The 25,576-nt window shown below is 38.4% G+C and overlaps 1 protein-coding gene and 1 non-coding gene across 3 annotated transcripts; both read left to right on the top strand.

Moving 5' to 3' along the window:
* The first annotated feature begins 10,197 nt into the window (after nucleotides 1-10,197).
* ARL14 (ADP ribosylation factor like GTPase 14) lies at nucleotides 10,198-11,469 on the top strand. Of its 2 annotated transcripts, XM_033199637.1 has the most exons (2): nucleotides 10,198-10,324; nucleotides 10,527-11,469. In XM_033199637.1, the coding sequence occupies exons 1-2, from the start codon at nucleotides 10,231-10,233 to the stop codon at nucleotides 10,967-10,969; spliced, it is 537 nt and encodes a 178-aa protein (XP_033055528.1). In that variant the 5' UTR covers nucleotides 10,198-10,230; the 3' UTR covers nucleotides 10,970-11,469. The 2 variants fall into 2 exon arrangements, with proteins under 2 accessions (XP_033055528.1, XP_033055521.1); XM_033199630.1 differs by having other exon boundaries at nucleotides 10,198-11,469.
* A 12,308-nt stretch (nucleotides 11,470-23,777) lies between these two features.
* Nucleotides 23,778-23,909, top strand: LOC117084681. Its single transcript, XR_004437587.1, has one exon. It is a non-coding gene; the product is annotated as a small nucleolar RNA SNORA72 (small nucleolar RNA).
* The last annotated feature ends 1,667 nt before the right edge of the window (nucleotides 23,910-25,576 follow it).

The following is a 25,576-nucleotide window of genomic DNA, read 5'->3' as shown; positions in this document are numbered from 1 at the left end:
ATATGTCTTCCTTTATTTGGTTATTTTTTTAAGACCAGCAGTAAAATTGTATTATTTTCTCCATACAGAAACTGTGCATATATTATTGAGTTTATTCCTAGATATTTTATAGTTTTATTGCTACTGAGAATGGGGTCTTTCTCAGTTATTGTTCTCTAAGAGGAATACTACTTATCTTTGTATGTTGACCTTGCAACTGGCCACAATGTAAATTCTGTATGTCATCCTGTTCTCCGGGTTTCTCATCTGTACATTTTCTTGCTTTTCCCTCTGACTTGGGACTCTTGGATGACTGTCTTATATTTTTGAACTCCCTGGATGTTATTTAAATTAATATTTAGTGAAATTGTTACACTATAAATGTACTGATTTGTTGTTCTGGATTACAGCTAAGAGGCTAAGTCCCTCCTCTTTTCTTAGGGGAAATTGTGTATTCTTTTAGTAGGCTATGTCAGATATCAGGCTATTATGAACCTGTAATGATAGGAGTTTGGGGACTACTTGCAAGTGGATGGGGTTAAAATTATCAGTAAACATCTGGGGAAATGCAAGGAGCTAATAATTTAAGCTGGGGAGAAGCTTAGGTAGGTCATCAAATTGGCTGATGTTGGCCAGGTAGCTACTGCACATCATCTAAGGAATGAAAGAACTCCTCCAGACAGAGATAGGAACTCTGTAGTTGAAACAGAGTAGGTATCAAGACTCTTTAGGGTCCTTTCTGCCCAAACTCCTAGGGAAGAAGCACATCAATGAGGAATATTCTGAAGGAAAAGAAAACTGCAGTCTCCATGAAGGGCTCCCATAATCTGGACTCTGACAAAGGTCCAATCTTCCTGGAGGATAATGTGTCACCCTTTGCCCCCAATCAGCATGACTCATCAAATGGTCTAAATCTTTCTGGAGGATAAGGTGTCAACCCTCGCCCCCAATCAGCATGACTCACCAGTCCCAGAATCAACACCAATAAAACCTCCCTAGAAAGGCTCTCTCAACCTGAGACTGAGTCAGATTCTTACACTGGACTTTCTTATTAGCCTAGTACCCTCCCAGTGCCTACTACCCTCCTAGTACCTGGCACAGGGCTTGGCTCACGGCAATTAATAAATATTTGCCTAGCTGATGGCATAAAGATATTTTCTGAGTGGATAAATTTGATTTCTGTCAACCCATGGAATTAAAAGGTAGAATTTTTCAATACTGGATTCAAAAGAAAGTTGCATGATATCATCCTGTTAACTTTAGACCTTTCTTGCTTCTAGGTATTTATACTTTATACTGAGATTTCTGTGATATTTTCATGCAAAGTTATATGTATATTTTTGACTTAGCAAGTATTCAGTTAAAGATTGGCATACAAAAAATTGATGGAGAAACCAGAGTGAGCAATAATGAGAAGTCCATACTCAATAACTAAGAAGTTTTCAATGGTTAACATGGATTTATCCTGAAGGTTAGATTTTGAGGGTTAGAGATGCTAATTTTGGAAAGGCTATGGCTAATGTGAATTCAGCGTGCCTATTTTAGGAAGGTGCTGGAGTGGAAGAAGCCTAGTTACTAGAGCTAGGTTTAACAATAGGGACTGGGACTTAGTAAAAAAGGCAACTGTCTAGTTGTTAAAATTAGGATACCATGTTGTGATTGGATTCATGGTTAGGATGACTCTGGGCTGGATCTTAGAAAGGAGGATTGGAGCTGCTTAAGTATTTGTTGTCTTAGGTGAGGATTGAGACTACATTTAGCTTCTAAAAGAGGATCAGGTGACCTCAACTATGGGGAGGAGGGATTATAGGCTTGGGAACCATGCTGTGTCTGACACTAGCAATTGAAAATGGCAAATATGGTTACTATACTCCTTCCTACACTCATAGCAGACGTTGTCAATTGAGCATAGTAGTCTTTTCTATGGAGCCAAGAAACAACTGTAGACTCCCTGTAGACTTTCAAAACAGTTACTACTAATAAATCTGATTTGGCCTGCAAATATAAACCTACTGCCATTCATCTGACCAATAATAAAATCACAATAGCTGCCATTTACCGAGTGCCTAACATATGCTGTATACTTCTCTGTGTTATATCTCATTTATTCCTTATCATAATCCTGAGAGATAGATAATATTATTTCCCAATTTACAGATTAAGAAGTTGAGGGTTTTTTGTTTTGTTTTGTTTTGTTTTTTTTTATGGAGTCTCACACTGTTGCCTGGGCTGGAGTGCAATGGTACGATATCGGCTCACACCAACGTCCACCTCCTGAGTTAACATGATTCTCCTGGCTCTGCCTCCGGAGTAGCTGGGATACAGACACACACCACCACATCCGGCTAATTTTTTGTATTTTTAGTAGATACGGGGTTTCACTATGTTGGCCAAACTGGTCTCAAACTCCTGACCTCGTGATCCACCCGCCTCAGCATCCCAAAGTGCTAGGATTACAGGCGTGAGCCACCGCACCCTGCCAAGAAGTTGAGATATTAAATAACTTGCCCAGGTTCACACAGAGAGAAAATAGTACAATTGTGATCAGAAGCCAGGACTTCCAGAGTCTTGCTTGACCAATTCAACCTAGAAAGTTTAATGCTTCAAACCTATACCAAGCTAAATTTGAGACTCTGATTTACTTTTGGAATATTTAATTCATACCCTGAAATGTCTCATGCTAGAATTAATTTTAGCTATGCATTTGAAATCATTGTGTGTCCAGGTTGCACTATTGGAGGTAAGAGGGATAACCAATGGAGAATAAAAGTGCAAGAGCAGAATATTTGATGAAAATAATTTTATCTCATCTGACCCTTCGTTGGTATTTCTGGAAAGCCAACCCTGAGATCGTGCAGCAATGGAACAGGGCCTGGGAGTCTGGAAGGCTTCTCCATCTCTTGGGTGGCCTGACTTAGTATGTCGTTGTCACTTTAAATGTCATAACATTTCTTTTTCTCTCTCACCCTACCATTCCATTTATCTCTGCTTATTCGAAATTTCCCTTTGAAATTCCTTATCAAAAACACTTGTAATCCCAGCACTTTGGGAGGCAGAAGTGGAAGAATCGCTTGAATTTAGGAGTTTGAGACCATCCTGGGCAACACGACAAAACTCTGTCTCTACCAAACAAACAAACAAACAAACAAAAAACCCCAGGTGTGATGGTGCAGCTGTAGTCCCAGCTACTTGGGAGGCTGAGGTAGGAGGATTGCTTGAGCCCAGGAAGTGGAGGCTGCAGTGAGCCATGATCACACCACTGCATTCCAGCTTGGGTGACAGAGAGAGACCCCATCTCAAAAACAAAACCAAACCCAAAATAACAACCTGTCATCCAGGTATATTAGCACCTGGTTAATTATTTACACAAGTATTTAACTTGGTCATGTATTTTGTCATATCCTTTATGGAAGTGAGAACTGAATCATATTAATCTATTTTTGTGGTTATTATTTTTACTTTCATGCTTATCATACAGGAAGGAATATTTTTAAATATAAGAAAACAAAGAGTAAGGGAATAATTTTGCTATTTATATGAGTTCTTGCTTTCACTAAAATAGAATTAGTTTTACTTATATACTCCTAACAAATTTAATCGGAATACATTAAAAATGGCAGGAGATTAACTTTTCTATTATGATCAAATTGACAACCATTATATTTCAAGAAGAAACGTTGAAACTCTGAAGGCTCTTGGTTTATATTTTGATGCTTCTTGACCATGTTGCAAATTTGTACAGAATTATTTTACTTTTAAAGTCAATCAGTGCAAACAGGAGAAAGTTGCTACAAGTTCCATCTACAGCCTTGTGGTTTGGAGCTGGGGACAGAGATAATAGAGGCTGGTGGGAAGGAACTTGATTGCCCTCAAGAAAAGATTTACTATTGGTTCAGGTTATAGAAAATCAAAAAGCGAAAACACAAACAAAAACAAAATCCAATTTGTGAAGTGAGAAACATGTTTATCTAGGCTGTAATATGTAATAATAGGGTAATCCTTTAAAATGTAATACTAAGTATTCCTGAGCACTAGCATTTTACTGACCTGACCTAATTAGACAGAAAATAGGAAAGGGGAAAAAACAAATTGAAAGGAGTTGGGGCAAAAGGAGAAAAGCAGGGGGACGGAAGGAGAGTAGGAGGGTGAAGAGAGAGAAGTGAAACAACTTTAACCCTAACAACCCTCACTTTTGCTGTCTGTTCCCTTTGGAGTCAGAAGGAAGTCATGACAACTGTGTCAAGTACATGTTATTATCCCATTATATCTTTTTAACACTTTGGTGTCTTAGTTTATCCTTTAGAAAGACTAGAAAGGAGAATGTCAGTGAGTGACAGTGGACACATCTGAAAAGTAGCTATGCAGCCCTTGTTCTCTTTCATCCTAAAATTAGCTCAAGCTTCCTTTCATGAAGCCAGGCAAGTCTCAGTGGCCTATTCTAAAATGACCATACAGCCTAATTTTCTTAAGCCTGTTTACACCTGTTTGCTGGTGTACTCATTATTAGTACCCCTTCCACTTTCAAAACAGTCCCAGTTTGGACAGATAGAAGATGTGAGTGTCCCATAATGAGCCATGTTGACTTGACACTGACTTGCAGCCTCCTAAGTCCTGTTACCTTATTTATAGCAACATTCATACTGTTGGTAAGTGTTGGTCTCTTTCATTAGATTGTTAGTTCCTTGAAAATAAAGACTGCTTTGATTATATACAGATAATTGCCAGTGTCTTGAATTATATACAGACATATTGCATGCTCAATAGAAGTGTACTGAATGAATGAAGCATGTAAAAATTACATATGTATGTGAACAAAAAGTGAGACTCATAATCACATTAAGTTTTAAATTTTTAGATTATTTAAATATTTTTAGATGCTTTTATAATAAAATATGTCTTTTCTAAAATTCGAAGGCTGTGTATAGAGCATTTAAAAAATATTTTTAAATGTTTCAACTTTTAGTTACTTCTTAAATAGTGAACCGTCAGTTATTCTGAAGACAGAAGATAGACAGTGCCTGCCATTTAGCGTATACTCAATAAATGTTGAATGAATAATCAAAGATTTATCTTGAGTTTGAAGAAAGATGAGCAGCTATAAAAAATAGAGACCAGTGAGAACCATTTGGATCATTATTTCACGGAAGTGAAAAGGGAACTAATTAGGTCAGTGGTAGTCAGGTTGCATAGCTGAGTTCTTTTGGGCCCTGCTGCTGCTGACTAGGTAGGCACCCAGGATACTGAGAGCTTCACAGGTAGCTGGGGCCAAAGATATCTGAGTCATCCATCCCTAAATAAATCCCCTATCTTCACCAAGGCAAAGGGGTGCAACTATTGCTCCCAAGTTCCAGACATAGCCCTCAGACGGCCCCTCTGGTGTGTCGTCTCTCTGTTACTCTTTATCCTATTGAAGGTGGGCTGGATAAAAATGGGGTGTTGGGGAAGGGGTCCAGCACATGGTGGTTTGTTCTCCCAGTGGAATACTTTTATGGGAATGATCAGATTGTTCCTCATCTGGAAAAGGTTAAGAATCACAGGTATTTAAAAATGTTAGCTAAGACACAAAAATTATGAGAGAAGAGGGAGAAAACTTGTATCAACCATGGGCCAGCCTCTGTGATAATGTTGTTTTCACATTTATTTTATATAATTATGACAACTATTTAATATTTAGTGAGTGCCAGAGGCTAGATTTGAACTCACATCCAATGATTTACCAATGTGAAAGTAAAAAATCTTTGGTGATGTGAGTGAAAGTGTTGGTTCAGTTTGATGGAAACGGCTCTGGGGAAATCTTTATAGATTAGGATATATCATTCTTTGCAGCTTCAAAGAATCTCAACTAGGACAAAGAGTGACTGTTGTTCAGGAATAGAGCATATTTCTCACTACTGGGTATAGAAATACATGAGGTCTTGCATTTTTACTTTCAAAAAATAAAAAAAGGAAAGTTAAAAATTAATCCTGGCCTTAGTGGAGGTTACATGGGTGCTTTCAATTTTTGGTAACTCTTTGAGCTATATATTTATGATTTTTGCATTTTTCTATATACATGTTATACTTCAATTTTCCAAACATTTATTTTTAAAAAGACCAGAAAAAGTTATTGTAGGGAAAGTAGGGGATGTTCCAAGTCTCTGTAAGCTAAGCAATTTACACAGCCACATCCTGATTCTTTCTTCTTTATCTGTGAAAAATAAAGATAATGGAATAAGTTGCACCTTCTTTCAAGAGATAAGTTTCTGTATTTTTGCTTGGTCAGTACATGGTTGAGTTTCTAATTTAGGACTTTTTGCCTCACACCTCCATGATAAGAAATTAAAGAAAATGTTTCTTTCGTTCCCACATTTAAAAAAAATTTCCTGTGACACCACAGAGTCTGCCAGTAACTCTCTCACAAGTCTACCTTTATTTGCGTAATCTTAGAATGATTTACAGAAAACAAATACCTTGCCTTCCCTCAAGTTTGGCTGGGACAAGTGAATCCATAAATGTTTTGGGACAGTAAGAAAGGATATTGAAACATTTGTAGATTATTTTATGACAATTAGCATTGACAAAGAAATTATTTTATTTCTTTTCACAGAAGAGAATAATATTCCTATGTGGATATAATATTCATGCAGAATTTAAGCCCTCATTTGTTTGGCTATCTCTAAAACAAGGTATAACTGGTGAGATGGGAAATGGTGAAGGCATATATGTATGATCATGCTCATTACAGCAAAAATATATTAAAGGATGTCCCAATACCAACAGTAGACCTCATAAAGCACTCAAATCATTGAGTTTAATATGAAATAAATGTTTAACTTCTTTTAAAAATTTTAATTTGTTGAAAATATGGAGATGAGAAAGAGCTTAAGTAGTAGTGCAGTCACAGTCCCTAAATTCACCTTTGGAAGTACAGACTTACCCCTAAGTAAGCTGAATTATTTTTCTGTATTACTATGGCCTGTAGTCTGATTTTATTAGCTTATTTCAATTATATTCTTTTTTTCAACATGTTGTTTTCAAAAATTTCAAATCTAGAGGAAAGTTAAAAAATAGTAAAATGAACACTCAATACCTCTGACCTAGAGCCACCAACTATTGCCATATTTACACACACTTCTTCCCTCCCATATACATATCTTTGTGTGCATGTGTTTGCTGAGTCAGTTGAAATTAACTTGCTGATATCACCTCTAAGTACTTTAGCCTGTATCTCCTTGAAACAAAATCATCTACCTACATAACAACAATAGAATCATTGCCTTCAAGAAATTTATCATTGATAAATAATACCATCTAATATACAGTTCATAATCAAGTTTCCCCAATTTGAATGGTCATAATTGTTATAACAATTTCCTTAATCACTATTATTGACACAGGATTCAATAAAAGTTTATGCAATGCATTTAGGAGTCATATATCTTTTATTTAGAACATTCTTCCCCCGATCCTTTTTTTTCCTTTTGTCTTTCATGACATGGACCTATCTTGAAGAGTCCAAGTCTGTTGTCTTGAAGCATGGCCTATAATCTAGATTTATCTTATGGTTTTCTCATGATAGTTCAACATGTTTATGGAAGAAACCCCTACTTACCATATACAGTTGGTTTTCCATATACATTCCCATATTTTCCCATTTCTAAGACTTTGCTCTCACAGAATGTTTCTTTCACGTATGCCCTCACGTGTCTCTACAAGGCCTGGTTCAATATTTAACCTTCTCCAGGAAGATTTCTCTGACGCCTTTCATTCTGAAGGAGTCTGTGAATATCCAGAATACATTAGCCTTTCTTTTCTTGCAGCATGTGAAATTTTTTGACTTTGTATTTATTTTTATTAGGTCACATGTCTTTTACCTTCTCCCCAGTGAAAGCCAACTAAAGGCAAGCCTAGTTTATCTTTGTGACCTCCCTGGCATCTAGCACAGACTAGGCAATCAATATGTTTATTTCCTGAATGGTTAGATGAATAAATCAATGAACAAATGAAAATGGTATCTTTGGCCTCTGAGACATAGCGAGTTGATTAAGAACTTAATTCTTTAAAAAGGGTTACAGAATTTCTTCATACGTGTGCTTTCTGCATCTAAAATAGTCTACTTATTTTGTATAAAAACTCTAAATAAATTTTTAGTTTTAATAAAAAACATGTATATCACATTGTATAGCTCTTTTAAAAATCATGTTGGTAAGCATTGAGGGAAGTCTTTCAATCTGGCAAGTTCATTCTTTAGCTTTGGGAAGTGGTCCTGTATTATTTCTTTATAATTTCCTCTTGTGCATATTTTTTTTTCTCTCTGGAATAAGTCCTACAAATCAGACTTCTGAGTTAAGACTTCCGAGTTAATCCACTATATTTCTTATCTTTTCTTCCATATTTTCTATCTTCAACTTTCTGAAAGACTCCTTCAACATTGTCTTCCAGCCTACAGGTATTACTATTCTTTAAAATTTTTTGAAATTTGTGTTTTTATTTTTAGGAGTTTTGTTTTTATTCTCTGAGTGGTCTGTTTAATACCATCCGTTTTTTGTCTTATGGATGTAATGTCTTCTCAAGTCTGTACAAAAATAGTAATTAGAATTTAATGAAAATGTTCTTCCATTCCCTTCATTAGCTCTGTTTAAGCTTTCTTAAAAGTCCTTATTTTCATCTTGGTCTCTCTCTCATTCATATTGAAGGCATGCTATGCATTAAGTATAGAAACTTCTGTGCACTGCAAAGCTGATTGGGAATTCTATGTATGTAAGCAAGTTTGCCAACTGCCAGGTTGGCTATGGGTTAATTACATGTTGACTTAGGCATTATGGTCAGAAACTCCCAACTGTCAAAAATGGAGGTCTTTTTTCTGAGATCTTTCAATTTCTTTAATAAAAAACTCTTTAGAATTTTGCCTGGTAATAAATATCTAGTTGGTGAAGACAGCCAGCAGAAGTGTGTGTGTGTATGTGTGTGTGTGTGTGTGTGTGTGTGTATGTATGTGTTCTGTTTATTTTGGCCTCTTGTTAACCTTCTTCTGTTTTTAGTCCTTTATTCCATCCCTTCTCTCTGCCATACCTGTCACCTCGTCTATCTCCTGTGCATCAGCACTCCAAGGCTTGGCTTTATCCTGCTATATCAGTTACCACTCATTTTTCCATCTAGTTTCCATTTTCCAGAATTTTGTTAAAATCTCTCACCCTCTGATGAATTATCTTGTTGTTTTGTTATGGATTTACATGGTATTTTTTGTTTTTTTTTTTTTGTTTTTTTTGAGACGGAGTCTCACTGTCACCAGGCTGGAGTATAGTGGTGCGATCTGGGCTCACTGCAACCTCCAACTCCCTGGTTCAAGCGATTCTCCTGTCTCAGCCTCCTGAGTAGCTGGGATTATAGGCATGGGCCACCACACCCAGCTAATTTTTTTGTATTTTTAGTAGAGACGGAGTTTCACCATGTTGGTCTTGATCTCCCGGCCTCGTGATCCACCCACCTCGGCCTCCCAAAGTGCTGGGATTACAGGCGTGAGCCACCATGCCCAGCCTACATGTTCTTTTAATGCCTTTACCATTATTCTGTGGCATCGTGGGAAGGAGAGGAAATAAATACATATATTTATTTGCCATCTTTAATTGGACTGCTTAATGTAAAAGTGTTTGTGTTATAAATTCCCCCTTATATATTTGGTTTTGTGACTGCAGTCGTGTAAATTCTCTGCCTAGAAGTTTAAAGAAAGTGATTCTGTATGTGATTAGGGTAAGGTTCAGATAACCTTGGGTGGTTTAAGGTTTCCTAGTGAGTAATCTGGACAAGGGGGATTTAAGATACTGCAGACAGAGTGTGAGAATAACTCTCTCTTCATGACTTAAGAAGCCTGGCTCCTTATTTACAATTGGGATAAGAGAAATGGTTGAATACCTAGAGAAGTTCTACAAAAAGTTACACAAAAAGTTTAGTTAAATTTAAGTTAAAAGTTAGTTAAAATGAAAAGTTAAGTTTTTGTTCTGCTGCTAAACCATGCTCCTCTGCATGTTGAACCTTCAGTTTCCTCTAGATTTCTAGCACCTGAAAGAAAACAAAACTGCAGCCAGGTAGGCCTCTCCTAATCTTACTCATTTACAGAGAATTTCCCCTTTGAGTCACCATAGCATTGGCTGGTTACTCACACCACAGATCCCTCAGGATTGGCTGGGACTGCAAATAAAATACTGTTTGCCTGTAATCAAGTTGATAAGCTACAACATAAACACATCTAGGTTCTTGTTCTTAGAATACAGCATGAAGCATTTGCTTTCTTCTTTCTTCCTAACATTTTCATGCGAGATCCAGAAAGGACTCATTGTCTCTGGCCATTCAAAGAAAGTAAGAAAAGGTATTTAAAGAAAGAGAGAGAGAGAGAGAGAGAGAGACAGAGAGAGAGACAGAGAGAAAAGCTAAAATGGGTTTGCTGGGTTCTAAAAATCCCCAAACCAAACAAGCCCAAATTCTTCTTTTGGGACTTGACTCAGCTGGGAAGTCTACTCTCCTTTATAAATTAAAGCTTGCTAAGGATATTACCACCATTCCTACAATAGGTTTCAATGTGGAGATGATCGAGTTGGAAAGGAGTCTTTCACTCACAGTCTGGGATGTTGGAGGACAGGAAAAAATGAGAACTGTTTGGGGCTGTTACTGTGAGAACACCGATGGGTTGGTGTATGTTGTGGACAGCACAGACAAACAGCGACTGGAAGAGTCTCGGAGACAGTTTGAGCACATTTTGAAGAATGAACACATTAAAAATGTGCCTGTTGTTCTATTAGCCAACAAACAAGACATGCCTGGAGCTCTGACTGCTGAGGACATCACCAGAATGTTCAAAGTGAAGAAGCTTTGCAGTGACCGGAACTGGTATGTGCAACCCTGCTGTGCCCTCACAGGGGACGGGCTGGCCCAGGGGTTCAGGAAATTAACTGGATTTGTGAAGAGCCACATGAAATCAAGAGGAGACACTTTGGCATTCTTCAAGCAGAACTGAGACTGTGAAAAATCCAAGTCTCAACAGAGACACTGATGAAGTTGAAAGGGTAATTGTTTTTCTATGCCAAATGAGGAAATAAAATTATTGAGATGACAAACTTTTCCTGAGATGTTATTTCATTTACATTTAGTTAAACAACTTAGAATGATATCTAGAAAATATTTATTTTTCAGCCAGAAACTTTAGCAAACTGTGGCAATGCTCACTGGGAATGAAAATGTATAATGTTCTACAAATTTTTATCACATTGGATGACTTTGAATATAGTAGTCACATTTGGGACCAAATAAATTACTGCATTATTAATTGTATATGACTACTAGAGCAAAGTTTTAGTAAGCTGTCTGCTAATAGAGTCAGAATTCTTCCAGATTGTTTCCAGCTGTAACAGGTATTGAATTTCCACCATGCTCCTATGTAATAGCTGGGTGGTGTAAAAAACGAACTTCAAATTATGGAGTGGAAAAAGTGTAATGTTAACAGCTTGTAAATTTGTGTCCCCTAAATAAAGCTTTTCTTCTGGATTCCTGCCAGTTTTTTTGAAATCTATTGCTGGGAACTTCCTCCAGTGAATCTTAAACAATGAACTTCAGGCTGCTAATTGCTCAGAGGCTGTGTTCTGCCATAGGGAGCAGAGTGTATAAACTTAAAGGTCTGGTGATCAGGGTAGCACCTTGGAGTTTAGGGGCTCAAGACTCAGCTCTAGGCTACAGCCCTGAGTCTCACTTCCTTGAAATTCAGTTTAACAGCCATTGCTTGGAAACATATGTGCAGCTCATTGTACTGATCAAACAGGAACCAGACCTAGACTTTGCTCTCAGAGACCTACAATTTACAGCAGGAAACAACATAAAACTAGCAGCTAGAGTAGGGCAATAAGTGCTATGTGCGATCGCGGGAGATACTCTTTTTAACCAGGGAAACAAGAAATGCTTACTGCAGGAGATGGTATTTTAGAGGGTCCCTCACTCCCATTGACCCTACAAAGGTAAAGATTAGTCACTGGAAGTTCCCATCACTAGGAAACTTTCCAGAGGCATTGGGCGGGAGGGCAGGTGAGTGGGCAAACGAGCTGGAGAATGGCATGGAAGTCCCCTGAGAAGCTCAGAACTCCCAGGGAGGCCGTGGTACAAACAGACAACAGTTTCCTCCTACCCCACTTCCAACAATGCTCATTTGGGGCTGGAAGCAGAGCTCAAGCATCCATAGCAGGCCCTAGAACTCCAAATCTTAAGGTCACAGAGGAAAAAAAGGGGGTAAAATAAACCAAGGATGCCAGCCTTGGATTCCTCTTACGATTTTCTTCTCTCGTCTTAGCTATTTGTTCAGCAAAGATCCGAGCACTACCTTCTGTGCTACGTGGTAGAGATTCAAATAATAAACTAGACACACACGTAGTAATAGTTACTGTGGGATGAGTACTTGTGGGTGCCAGACACTGTGTGCTAAGCACTTTCATACATCTTCCCATTTAATGTTCACAACTGCCCAAGGAGAAACAGGCATTATCTAAATTTTAAAGATGAATGTACTGAGTCTAAACAAGATTACACAACAACCACCACAAAAAAACTCCTTGGTATTTAACTGAGGAGTAGCAACAGAGCCAAGATTCAAATTCAGGTGTGTGTCACTCCAGGGTCTGTGCTGTTAGATGTTCTGACATTGTTTTACAAATAAGGTATAGTCTCTGTCTTCAGTGAACTTACCACATGCAATTAAGAATAAATCAGGCCAACATACATTACTTCTATAATAAAAATGTTCTTAGAAAAAATTAACTAGGCAGAATAAATTAAGTTCAATAACAGAGATATAAAAAACATGGAAGACTGGCAAAAAGTTTCCTGATTTCAGGGAGATCTCAGGGGGGTGGCAATGTTAAATGCTTCGTAGTAGAACTTTTCCTGTTTTGGAACATAATTAAAATCTCAAATATGTATCTTCCTTTACAATTTCTCCATGTGTGTTTTTATGAAATCTTCTTAGTAACCTTAAATTGGAAGTCACCAACTTGCTTCTACAAAAAAATGCCCTCTGGTGCTTGTGTATCTTGGTAATCTGAATTAAGTCGAGCCCTTTATGGCCCAGTCTTGGCATGATGTAAAAGTTGAAGAAAACAGCCTGTTAAAATCCTGAAAGGAACCCAAATCTTCACTTTAGAAAGCCCCTGGGTGTATGTGTTGGGTGTGGTGGGCAAATGCATTCTTCATGTAGAGAAAAACTTATAAAGTAGCCTTTTCCTGTCATTTCAACATCTCCCCCCATATAGCAGCTATTCCTTAAAATCTCTGTTAATATTCTCCCCAAAACGTGTACCCTCCTCATGCTTTCCTCCTTTCTTCCCTGGGATCCAGGGATTCAGTCTATTTTCCTCCATCGGTCACTTTCTTTCTTTCTTTCTTTTTTTTTTTTGAGACAAGGTCTCACTCCGTCGCCCAAGCTGGAGTACAGTGGCGTGAGCTCAGCTCACTGCAACATCCACCTCCCAGGTTCAAGCGATTCTCCTGCCTCAGCCTCCCGAGTAGCTGGGACTACAGGTGCGCACCACCATGCCAGGCTAATTTTTGTATTTTTCAGTAGAGACAGAGTTTCACCATGTTGGCCTAGCCAGGCTGGTCTTGAAGCTTTCTTTTTGAGTTAATTTTATCAGTCTTTATTTGGCAATTCCCTCCTGCTCTCTGCAGTATGATCTTGTCTGCCCTCCAACACACACACATGCACATGCATGCACATCCATACACCTGTGCACTCTTCACCCTGGTCTACTAATAAAGCCCGAGACTGAGGGATGGGAAAAAAACTAGGTGGACAGTAGCAAAATATTTCTTGACAGATGAGAGAAAGTGGCTTGATATTTATTATTGTCATACATTTTATTTCATTTTTATTTTGTGCATTCCTTCCAGGTGTTTATCTTTATATTTTTATTTTATTTTGTGTATTCTTTAAAATGAATTTTATCATGTATATTTGAGGTTTATGTTATGATGTTTTAGGACACATATAGATACTAAAATGATTACTATAGTAAAGCAAATTACCGTACCTATCATCTCACATTGTGACTTTCTTGTATGTGACAAGAGTGACTAAAATCTACTCATTAATATTTAACAAAAATCCTAAATGCCATGTAATTTTGCTGTATCATTTATCTGTAACAAGGTAAAACTTAACTTATCAAAATAGCATGCTGCCATGGATTTAATAGCAACAAAAGCATAACACTTCTGAAATATTCCTTGCCTAAAGAGTTAAAGAATAAATCTTAAATCTTTGAGATAAAGGTAAATATCAGTTAAATTTTCTGAAAAGTGAATATCAGATAAATATTTCTATCTGATTTTCTAAGCATTGTAAATGACAAAAATCTCAACAGGGCATAAGAATAAATAATGGCGAATAAATAAAACACCCACAGTGACTGGTGTGTGTGTGTGTGTGTGTGTGTGTGTGTGTGTATATATATATTTTTTTTTTTTTTTTTTTTTTTTTTTTTAAGGCAGAGTCTCACTCTGTCTCACCCTGTCTCACCCAGGCTGGAGTGCAGTGGTGCGATCTTGGCTTACTGCAGCCTCCACCTGCTGGGTTCAAGCGATTCTCCTGTCTTAGCCTCCTGAGTAGCTAGGACTACAGGCATGTGCCACCACACCTGGGTAATTTTGTATTTTTGGTAGAGACGGGGTTTTCACCATGTCAGCCAGGTTGGTCTCAAACTCCTGACCTCAGGTAATCTGACCTCCTCGGCCTCCCAAAGTACTGAAATTACAGGCATGAGCCGCTGTGCCCAGCCGTGACTGACATATATTAAGTTAATTTGTCAGTTTAAAAAGCCGAACATGACTATGTTCTGATAATGAACAAACTGGGTTTTACCAAACTAAGGAAGACCAGGTATGGAAAGAGCCCTGCAGTTCTAGCTCCCGGTAGGTGGTACTGAGAGGCAGTCTTGGAGGCCAACTGAATTCCTGCAGTGTGTTGACCATGTGGAGGAACTAACCTAAAAAGAGCAACCCTCCGCTGTGTTCTGCTTTGCAAACCTTGAGTTGGCTGACTCTCGTTTGCATGAGCTCTCTCACCACAGAGATAGAGACAGAGACACAGAAGGACAGCCAGAAATAGAGAGAACTCCTTTGGCAGTGCCAATGAGTATTTTAACATAATAACATAATTTAATAATGTCACAGAGGTTCCAGTCCACCAGATTTTTAGCACATTTGAATTACTTTAAGCATAAGATACCACACTTTACCTTGAAAGTACTACACAAATAGAAAAGATGGTTATTAGATGACTTAACCATGTAAGTAGTATTTTCACAAATATCTCATTTCGTTCTCACAAAATCTTATGAGGGAGGCATAGCAAATATCAACCCCATTTTAAGGATATGAGGAAACTAATTAAGCAGTTACCAAAAAAAAAAAAAAAAAACCACACACACACATAGGCTGGCTCACGTCTGTAATCCCAGCACTTTGGGAGGCTGAGGCAGGCGGATCACGAGGTCAAGAGATCAAGACCATCCTGGCCAACATGGTGAAACCCCATCTTTACTAAAAATACAAAAAATTAGCTGGGTGAGGTGGCACATGCCTGTAGTCCCAGCTACTTGGGAGGCTGAGGCAGGAGAATCACTTGAAACTGGGAGGCAGAGGTTGCAGTGAGCCGAGACTGCGCCACTGAACTCCAACCTGGGTGACAGGGAGAGACTCCATCTCAAAAAACAAAAAAAGAAAAGAAAAGAAAAAGAAAGTACATGAGTAAATTAGAGGTAGGGAATGGCAGGGAGTGTAAGGCTCATTTACATAAGGATTCTGAAAACACCCCTCTACACTTTTGGTTGGAGACCTACAACATTGAAGACCTGAGGAAGGTGTATTCTAAGTTGGAGAACAGCAAGTTTAAGAGCTGTGAGGCAGTAACGAGCTGGGAGTGACAGAAGGGCATTGAGGCCAGTATGAACGGATAGGGAGACGGGTGGGAGAAATAGAAAGTGGGCATCAGCTAGGGAAAGAAGTGAATGGAGAGGTTTAAAGCAGGTGTATGATATAATCAGATGTTCACTGTTAGAAGACCTTCTTGGCAGAATTCTGTGTGGAGAATGCAGCCATCCAGGCGAGAATTGGTGGTGGCCTCATGGTAGTGGGATTGAGAAGTGGTCAGAAGGGAGAGGTATTTTGAAGGGTAAACTGACAGGATTCGTTGGTGGATGTAGGATCCAAGGGGGAAAGGAAGATATCTTTTAGATTTTTGACCCAAGAAACACTATATCCTATAGACCCATTTAGTTTCTAGAAACAAAGAGATTTAATGGTAAAACCTATATGTGCCACATTATAGCTAAATTCATTGTATCATAATATTTATGTATGTGTGTTTGTTTGTTTGAGATGGAGTCTCGGAGTCTCGCTCTGTCACCAGTGTCTCCTGCTACACATGCACACACACACACACACACTTGCAATCATCTTGACACTTTACACTTAAGCACTTTATCACGTATCTACTTAGAATCACCCTTCTCCTATGTAACCGTATTTGGGCTTCTTTTCTCTTCCTGTTTCTCTCTCTTTCTCTTTCTACCCACCCCCCTCACCACCACCTTCTGCTACACATGTACCCACATGCGCACGCACACACACACAGTTGCAATCATCCTGACACTTCACAATTAAATACTTTATTGTGTATCTCCTTAAAATAGCCCTTCTTCTATATAACCACAGTGCCATTAATTTACACATAAAACTTCAAGCATTAATTCAATATTATCAAACAGTCTATAAGCAAATTCCCCCAGGATACCCAATACCATCTACAGAACTTGTTTGATCCAGAATCTATTGCATTTGGCCATGTCACTTTTAATTTAGAATATTTTCCCCACCTTTTCCTAGTTTTTCATGTCCTAGAAATTTTTAAGGAGTCCAAGCCAGACAATTTATGTCCCACAGTCTGGATTTGTCTGTTTCTTCATGACTGGATTCGGGTTAAACATTTTTGGCAAGAATATTCTACAGATGCTATTGCACTTCCCACTGTATCCACTAGGGAATACATAGTGTCAGTTTGTCCTCTTATTGGTGACACTAACTTTATTACTAGCTTTTCCCATGATAAAAATATAATTGGTTTCCTCTGCTGTTAATAAGTGGCTTGATATGTATTTGAAAGGATAAATATGATCTTTTGAGAGCTTATGAATATCCCATTCCCCAAAAGCCTTTCACTTAATGGTTTTGGCTTCCATTAATGATCTTTACCTGAATCAGTTACTGCATTGGGAACTACAAAATGGTGATTTTCCTCCTAAATCTCTAATTCCTTGGCATTTGCTAGCTGGCATTCCTCTATAAATATGAGCTTTATCACCCGTATCCATCATTTCTCTCTCTCTCTTTCTCATCGCTATGGACTCACAGGCACTTTGTAATTTCAAAGTTTTATAATTCAGTGCTATTTAAACTCAGGTCCATGGATCAGCAAAATCAGCATTGCCTGTGAGCCGCTTAGAAATGTAAATTCCTGCTCCCTTCCTCTCCACCACCCCAGACTAACTAATCAGAATCTTGGTTGGGGGCAAGGGCTGTCCAGGAATTTGTGTTGTGACCAACACTGTTATACAGTCCTCCCTCAGTATCCATGGAGAATTGGTTCCAAGACCTCCCCAAGATACCAAAATCTGGGGATACTTAAGTCCTTGATATAAATGGCATAGTATTTGCATATAACCAACCCACATCCTCCCATACACTTTAAATCATTTTAGATTGCTTATAATACAATGTAAATGTTATGTAAATAGTTGTTATACTGTATTGTTTAAAGAATAATGACAAGAAAAGGGGTCTGTATATGCTCAGAACAGACACAATTTGATATATATTTGAAATGATAAATATGATCTTTTGAGAGCTTATGAATATCCTATTCACCAAAAGCCTTTCACTTAATGGTTTTGGCCTCCACTGATGATGAGCTTTAAATATGAGCTTCAAAGCTTATACCCAGGCTGGAGTACAGTGGCGCAATCTTGGCTCACTGCAGCCTCTGCCTCCCCGGGTTCACGCCATTCTCCTGTCTCAGTCTCCCAAGTAGCTGGGACTACAGGCGCCCATCACCACGCCCGGCTAATTTTTTGTATTTTTAGTAGAGACGGGGTTTCACCATGTTAGCCAGGATGGTCTCGATCTCCTGACCTCGTGATCCACCCACCTCGGCCTCCCAAAGTGCTAGGATTACAGGCTTGAGCCACTGCGCCTGGCCAACAAACTGATTCTTACATATCTCTCCTCAAGTTATACATAAGGTATAATATAATACAACCTTGTACTTCTAAGTCAGATTGGACTTTCTTTCACTTTAAAGCATTTTTTCACACGAGTTTAATGTACGTTTTTTAGTTGCCAATGAATGAGGAACATAAGAGACCGTGGTGACGACACCAGCTTCTGTTTAATGGGATAACCCCCAGTAGCCTCATAGTTTTATTTCTGCTCTTGCTTTAATAATGTATTTTACATGTATTCTAAAGTTTAATATAACATAAAAACGCACAGATCCCCATTTGTAAAAATGCATATATAGAATATATAAAATACATAAAATATCTAGGTAGTTGTATATAAGTGACTAGAATTCTGTACAGTTCTCAATATTTTCCAAAGTTTCTACAGTGAACATGTGTTACTTTTATATTCAGTGATAACACACTTTATTTTTAAAGGAGCTGTTTAATTTTCATAGCGTATATAAACCATGAGTTGACAATGCATGTATGGCCTTAGAACTGTCATTTCAAATGCATTAATCTAAAGTATTAAGAAGTCCTTTTAAAGACCAGAAGCATTGTAATGTATAGACACATGGGGGCACTGTAACCAAGTATTAATAATCAAAGAAAAATCCAATAACCAAAACAGTTAAAGTATTGAAAATTCACTGTAGTCCAGGTTCTGCTCTTAACATTTATATGTATTATCTCATTTAATCCTCACATTAAATCCGGGGAATACCCTTATTATCCCCATTAGTGCAGTGATCTGAGACTCAAAGCTATGCAGCCACCTAAAATTGTAAAAAGCATTTACTGTGGCCTTTTATACATAATCAAGCTTTCACTATCAGTTGTTTGGTGAGAACTCTATACCGTACTTCTGTGCAAAAGTTTAATTCTCTCTTAAGTCATGGCCTGCTTCATACTATCAAATGCTTTCTCGGCTGGGTGCAGTGGCTCATGCATGTAATCTCAGCACTTTGGGAGGCTGAGGCGGACGGATCACTTGAGGTCAGGAGTTCGAGACCAGCCTGGCCAATACGGTGAAACCCCATCTCTACCAAAAATACAAAAATTAGCCAGGCATGGTGGTGTGCGCCTGTAGTCCCAGCTACTCAGGAGGCTGAGTCAGGAGAATCGCTTGAACTCAGGAGGTGGAGGTTGCAGTGAGCCGAGATTGCGCCACTGTAATCCAGCTTGGGCAACAAGAGCGAAACTCCATCTAAGAAAGAAAGAAAGGAAGGAAAGAAGGAAGGAAGGAAGGAAGGAAGAAGGAAGGAAGGAAAACCGAAAACTAAAAAAACCCAAATATTCTCTCTGTTGCTCTCTTCAGAGTCTAAGGACAGCTAGGGAGCAAAGAATCGATATTTAATAAAATTTGGTTTCTTCATCAGCAATATATCATAAAATTACAGAAAGTTAGAAAAAATGGATAAATATAACTATTAGCATTTTGCTGCATTTTCTTGCAGTTTTAATTCTTCTTCAATGTGTATATAATTCAATGTATCATTTAAAATTGTATTTATGTTTTAACAGGTAAACAAAAATTGTATATATTTATGATGTACAATGTGACGTTTCAAAATATCTATACAGTTTGGGATGGCTCAATTAATATATGCATTACCTCACACACTTATTTTTCTATGGTGAGAACACAAAATCTACTCTGTTAGTGATGTTCAGTTATACAATACATTGTTATCAACTATAATCACCATGTTATACAATAGATCTCTTGAACTCATTCCTCCTGAGTAAAATTTTGTATCTTTTGACTGATATCTACCTGCACCAAGCCTGATAATCACCATTCTACTCTCTGATTCTATTGAGTTCAACCTTTTAAGATTCCACATTTATGTGAGATCATGTAGTATTTGTCTCAATATATCATTTTTGATAATTTGGTAATTCAAGTTTTTTCTTCTATCATCACATTCACATATTATATACCTTTACCATGTTATATATCTTTTAGAACCATCAATTTTCAATGTTACCTCATTTCCAATGTAGTAGACATATCATATTAAATGTTAGGTAGTTGCACACAATTGTAGGTTTTTAACCATTTTTCTACCATTAGTTTTTTACATTGCAGTCAATTTTTCTTGTTGTAAATAATTCAGCAAAAGCATTTTCATGCATGTACTGCCACCCCCATATTTATTACTTCATTCACTGATGAATCTGGGCAAAGTACATTGAAAAGCTTCTGGAAAGGGTTCAACATTCTAGGTGCTATTAAAAGCATTTGTGATTAGTGGAGGTTAAAATGTCAACATTAACAGGAGTTTGGAAGAAGTCGATTCCAACCCTCATGGATGACTTTGAGGGAGTTCAAGACTTCAGTGGAGGGGGTCACTGCAGATGTGATGGAAATAGCAAGATAACTACAATTAGAAGTGGAGTCTGAAGATGTGACTGCATTTCTGCAATCTCATGATCCAAGTTTAGCAAATAAGGAGTTGTCTTTTATACATGAGCAAAGACAGTGGTTTCTTGAGACAGAATCTATTGAGATTTCCTTCTTGAGAGAGAAGGAAAAGAGCTCTGGAGTTCCTCAGAGTGGCAACTACATGCTATATCTGAAAGTAAGAGAGTGGGGTGGGTAGGGGTGGGTCACATCTACTCAAACACCTCACTGCTCAGGCATCAGGAAGCATAATCCCATTATGTGCTGGGAAAGGGTAAAATTGGAAATATTTGGTGAACTAAATTATTATTAAAGATAAATATATATGTATTAATTTAACTAAGGAAGCAATTTGAGTAAGTTAGAGGTCATTTGAGGAGGCCTTATCTAAGGGAAATAGAGACTAGGGAAGGAACAGGAGATAGAGTGAGGGACTAATTGGGTGTGCCAGGCATGAGAGAGCAGAATGATAGCAGATTTTCAGTCTAGATTATTATAGGAAGGGTGATGTCAATGAGAAGATAAGGTGAGTGGTGCTTGTCAGCGTGCAGCTGAGACACCTACATTTGACCTTACCTTTTGCTTGATAAGATCTACTATCTTCGCTTCAGGCCTTTTGCTCAGTATACTCTGCTTCTCCTTTGTGTTGAGTTACTGGAGATCCAGCTAGAAATCAGAATTGGTCCCTGCTCTGGGTGGATGGACAGATGCCATGGGTAAGGAACATACGCAGGAATTTTAGGGATAAGTAAAGTGCTTTGTGTACATTACCTAATTTTTAAAATTATAATTTATGTTCTAGGGTTCATGTGCACAACGTGCAGGTTTGTTACACATGTCCGTCAATGACAGACTGGATTAAGAAAATGTGACACACATACACCATGGAATACTATGCAGTCATAAAAAGGATGAGTTCATGTCCTTTGTAGGGACATGGATGCAGCTGGAATACATTACTTGATTTAAACTTCAAAATATCTCATGAGTAAAATACAATTATGTTCCTTTTGAAGAAGAAGAATTATTAGACTATCTAGAATCCAGCTCTGCTACGTAATCTTGTGCCAGTTTGTTCACCCCTCTGAACCTTCGGTCTCTCCATTTTAAAAGGTGAATACTCCCTACACTGATGGTCATGGGGACTATGGTGTTGCGAAAGGGCCAGAGAGTGCACCAGCACACTGCCCTGACGTCCTCTCACCCTGCCAGGGCCTATGATCGAGAGAAAGGGGAGAGGGGCACCTAGCCCCACCCCTGGCCCTTGCAGTGAGATGATGTTATGCCCCTCAGTCTCCACACACTTGGGGCTGCCCTTGAGCTGTAGCCTACAGAGCAATGATTAGACCCTACTCCTGGCCCACACAGTGCACTGACATCATGCCCTACCGGCTGCTGCTGCATGCTGATGCTGACATCACCCTGTGGGTGTTCTCACCCCCGAGGACCCACAATCTCATTTGCTAGAGGGAGAGGCAGGTGCCAAGAGCAGTGGGGCTTGTGTGGAGTCGATGTGACATCAGCCTCAGTGACCAATAGCTCTGGACAACTTACAGGGCCATATCTGAACCTTGACCTTGGGGGTACCTTGTCTGATGATTGCACTGAGATTGCATGCAATAGGGATTGGTTATTTCTACAGAGCAATGTAGAGGCTGCCTCTCTGGAGGGGTAATGGAAGAACGACTTGACCTCCAATCTAAACTTTTAAAAAGAGTTGTATACATATGTTGTCTCTACTCATTTCCCATTTACTCCTCAACCCATTCCAACTGTTAAAGATTATTTCTAAAAGGTAAAATCAGAAATCTATGGAAATATACAAACATAAAGTGAACATGTGTCAATTAACTCATTAATTAATAAAGGAAGCAGTTGTCAATCTAAAATAAACAGCAGAGAGACCGACTCTCCAAAAGAGTTAATTCAGGAATAGCAAGAAATTACAATTTGGCATGCGGGTTCTGTGTCAGGCCATAGGTGCATCCAAAGAGGTTTGGGTAAGAGCAGGCTTTTAAAAGAAAAAAGAATTACAGGCAACATGCTTTGAAACAAAGACCATTGGTTACAGGGGCTTGTTGCAGGAGTTGGCATTAGCTTATTGGTAGAGACAGCCATTGTTAGGCAAGTGTCCTTGTGCAAGTGGCTTATCTGGAATACTGCGATTTTGAGGAATTTCTTGCAATAATTCGTACTACAAACTTAGATGCCTGAGGGCTTCTTCTCCATAGCCTCCTGGCTCCATTTCATTAGATTTGAGGTAAGTGACTTCATTTTGACACTGATAACTTCACACAGTAAGACATTATGACTGTCTCAAAGAACCTTAAGAAGTACATAAATAGACAGTAGTATTCTAGAATGAATTTCTTCCCCCATCCTCTCTCTCATCCAATGGATGAAAAAGATCTTTTGACTCAGCTTCCAAATTGGATTAATCTTTACTCCAGCTTCACAAACACCATCTTACTCTGAGCGAAATTATCTGTGGATCCGACTATTGCCTTCCAGTTGGCCTCACCTTCTGCCCCCCAAATCTGTTTGCTAGAGTTTCCAAAGTGATCTTTTTTTAAAAAAGAAGAAAAAGAACAACAATAAACTAGATCATGTTACTTCCCTTTGTAAAATCTTCCAAGGGCTTCTTTGCTTGGAGATTTAAATCCATACTCTTTGTGCTTGCTTACAAGGAAATATGTGCTCTATCTGTGCCTCTTCTCGAATATCATGTACCAGTCTGCCTTCCCACAGTGCTCTAGGGCCTTCTGCTTAGAATGCTCTTCCTCCTGAATTTTCCACTGTCACCTCCTTTTCATTTTTAGATTTCAGCTTGAATATTGCCTTCTCAGGCCTTTCCAGACCCTGCATTCTAAACTGGCCACTCAATCATTCTTATTTAAAATGCTAAATATCAATCACTTTGATACAAAATTTGTGTATCGTCCCTCTCTCCACCCCCAATAAAAATGAAAGTGCATAAGTTCAGCAAGAAAAGCTCTGATTTACACTGTTCACCAATGTCTTCTCAGCTAATAGGACACTTAATTGAGTTCAGCATGTTATCTTTTCATGCGTTGGGGTTTATCACTTAAATTAAGAAGTTACTATGAATATTGTCGCTGTTCTGATTTTGTAATAATCAGGACAGGCTAAACATTCACAATATTAAGACCATGCAGGTATCCCTAGACTTAGTTCTTTCCCCAGGTCTGGTTTTATAAATGCTGGTGATAAACCAGGTCTGATATATTATATGATCATTTTGTGTGATCATATAATGGCTGTGATTCTAGGTTATCTTTGATCAACCTTAAGAAAAATGACAGTACAGTTAACATAGTAACTTTTGCAAAAAATCAGTGCTAATTTGCAGACTGTGGTCTAAAGAAGGGATAACCAAAGTAGAGAAATTTGATGGCACCAGTTGCTATTAAATGAATTGTAAAAATTACTGCATATACAAATTTAAAAATAAAAAATAAACAGTTAATTGTCATAACAAAAGGTCTAATTATTTAAAATAAGTACTACCTGAGATACATTTACAAACAATATTAGATTATTTTATGTGAAAAATACTTTGGATTAAGGAAAAAAGGTGTTAAAAATATTTTCTGTGCTTGATTTCCAAAGCATATTATTGAAGATGATCTTTTCGAGGATTCTAATAGTTCTTTTTCTCTTTTAATTGCTTAGATCATAATCTAGAAAAAGAATTTTAGGTTGATAATCCAATCTAAATTTCCAGTCACTATTTAGCAGACATTATTTGCTCCGTCTCTGGCCAATCTCCATGTTAAATGAGAGAGGATTCCAAATAAGACCTGGTGAAGGTGACATTTGAGTTTCAATAAGAGTAGCGTGAAAATAGAAGTAGGTGAAAAGCAGAGAAACTGGTGCTTTAGGCAAAGGCATGAATTCAGGTCTTGTTCTGGAGACAGAATATAAATGAGATTAGCTGGAAAGGTTGGTGGGAGCCAAAACATCAGAGGCCGTAAAGTTGAGGAGTTAAGGTCTTACTCTGCATGGGAAGCCAACAGATTTTAGACTGAGTGTCATGGTCCTGTGTTGTTCGTGTTGTCATGGATAAGACTGTGCAACATTAGCTAAGTAATGGACACAAATAGACCTCACATACTTAATCAAAATCAATAGGGGCCAGGTACTAGTGATTATGAACAAAAGGAGTTTCCAGTAGACCTTGAAATTACACGTTAGAGCTAAAGGACACATAAAAAAGATTTATTCGGCCGGGTGCGGTGGCTCAAGCCTGTAATCCCAGCACTTTGGGAGGCCGAGACGGGCGGATCACGAGGTCAGGAGATCGAGACCATCCTGGCTACATGGTGAAACCCCGTCTCTACTAAAAATACAAAAAACTAGCCGGGCGAGGTGGCGGGCGCCTGTAGTCCCAGCTACTTGGGAGGCTGAGGCAGGAGAATGGCGTGAACCCGGGAGGCGGAGCTTGCAGTGAGCCGAGATTGCGCCACTGCACTCCAGCCTGGGCGACAGAGCGAGACTCCGCCTCAAAAAAAAAAAAAAAAAAAAAAAAGATTTATTCATTTATCTTTCAGTCGTTATTTAGAGGGCACCAACCATGAGTCAGGCACACAGGGAGACCTCCAAGCTGTTTTCAGTATGCTGAAAGACCTAAAAGAAAATTGTCTATTTCCTCTCAACAGGCTGAGTAGGGTGATTAAAATTTCTTGTTAGTTTGCTTTGGGTTGGAATTTATGGGAATTCACTATGGGAACACTGATAATCTCAGGCTGACCAGAAGCTCTGATAACAAAAGATAATAAAAAAGATGATAATTGGTATTTGGTTTTCTTAAAGAGAGAATGAACTGAAATTTAATGTAGTTTGCTAGGTAAAATTATTCAGAATGTGGAAAAGCCAATGA

Source organism: Trachypithecus francoisi, unplaced genomic scaffold, assembly GCF_009764315.1.
Source record: "Trachypithecus francoisi isolate TF-2019V2 unplaced genomic scaffold, Tfra_2.0 Lachesis_group0, whole genome shotgun sequence".
NCBI lineage: Eukaryota > Metazoa > Chordata > Mammalia > Primates > Cercopithecidae > Trachypithecus > Trachypithecus francoisi.
Note: the sequence above shows the minus strand (reverse complement) of the source record. Positions and strands in the feature narration are given on the sequence as shown.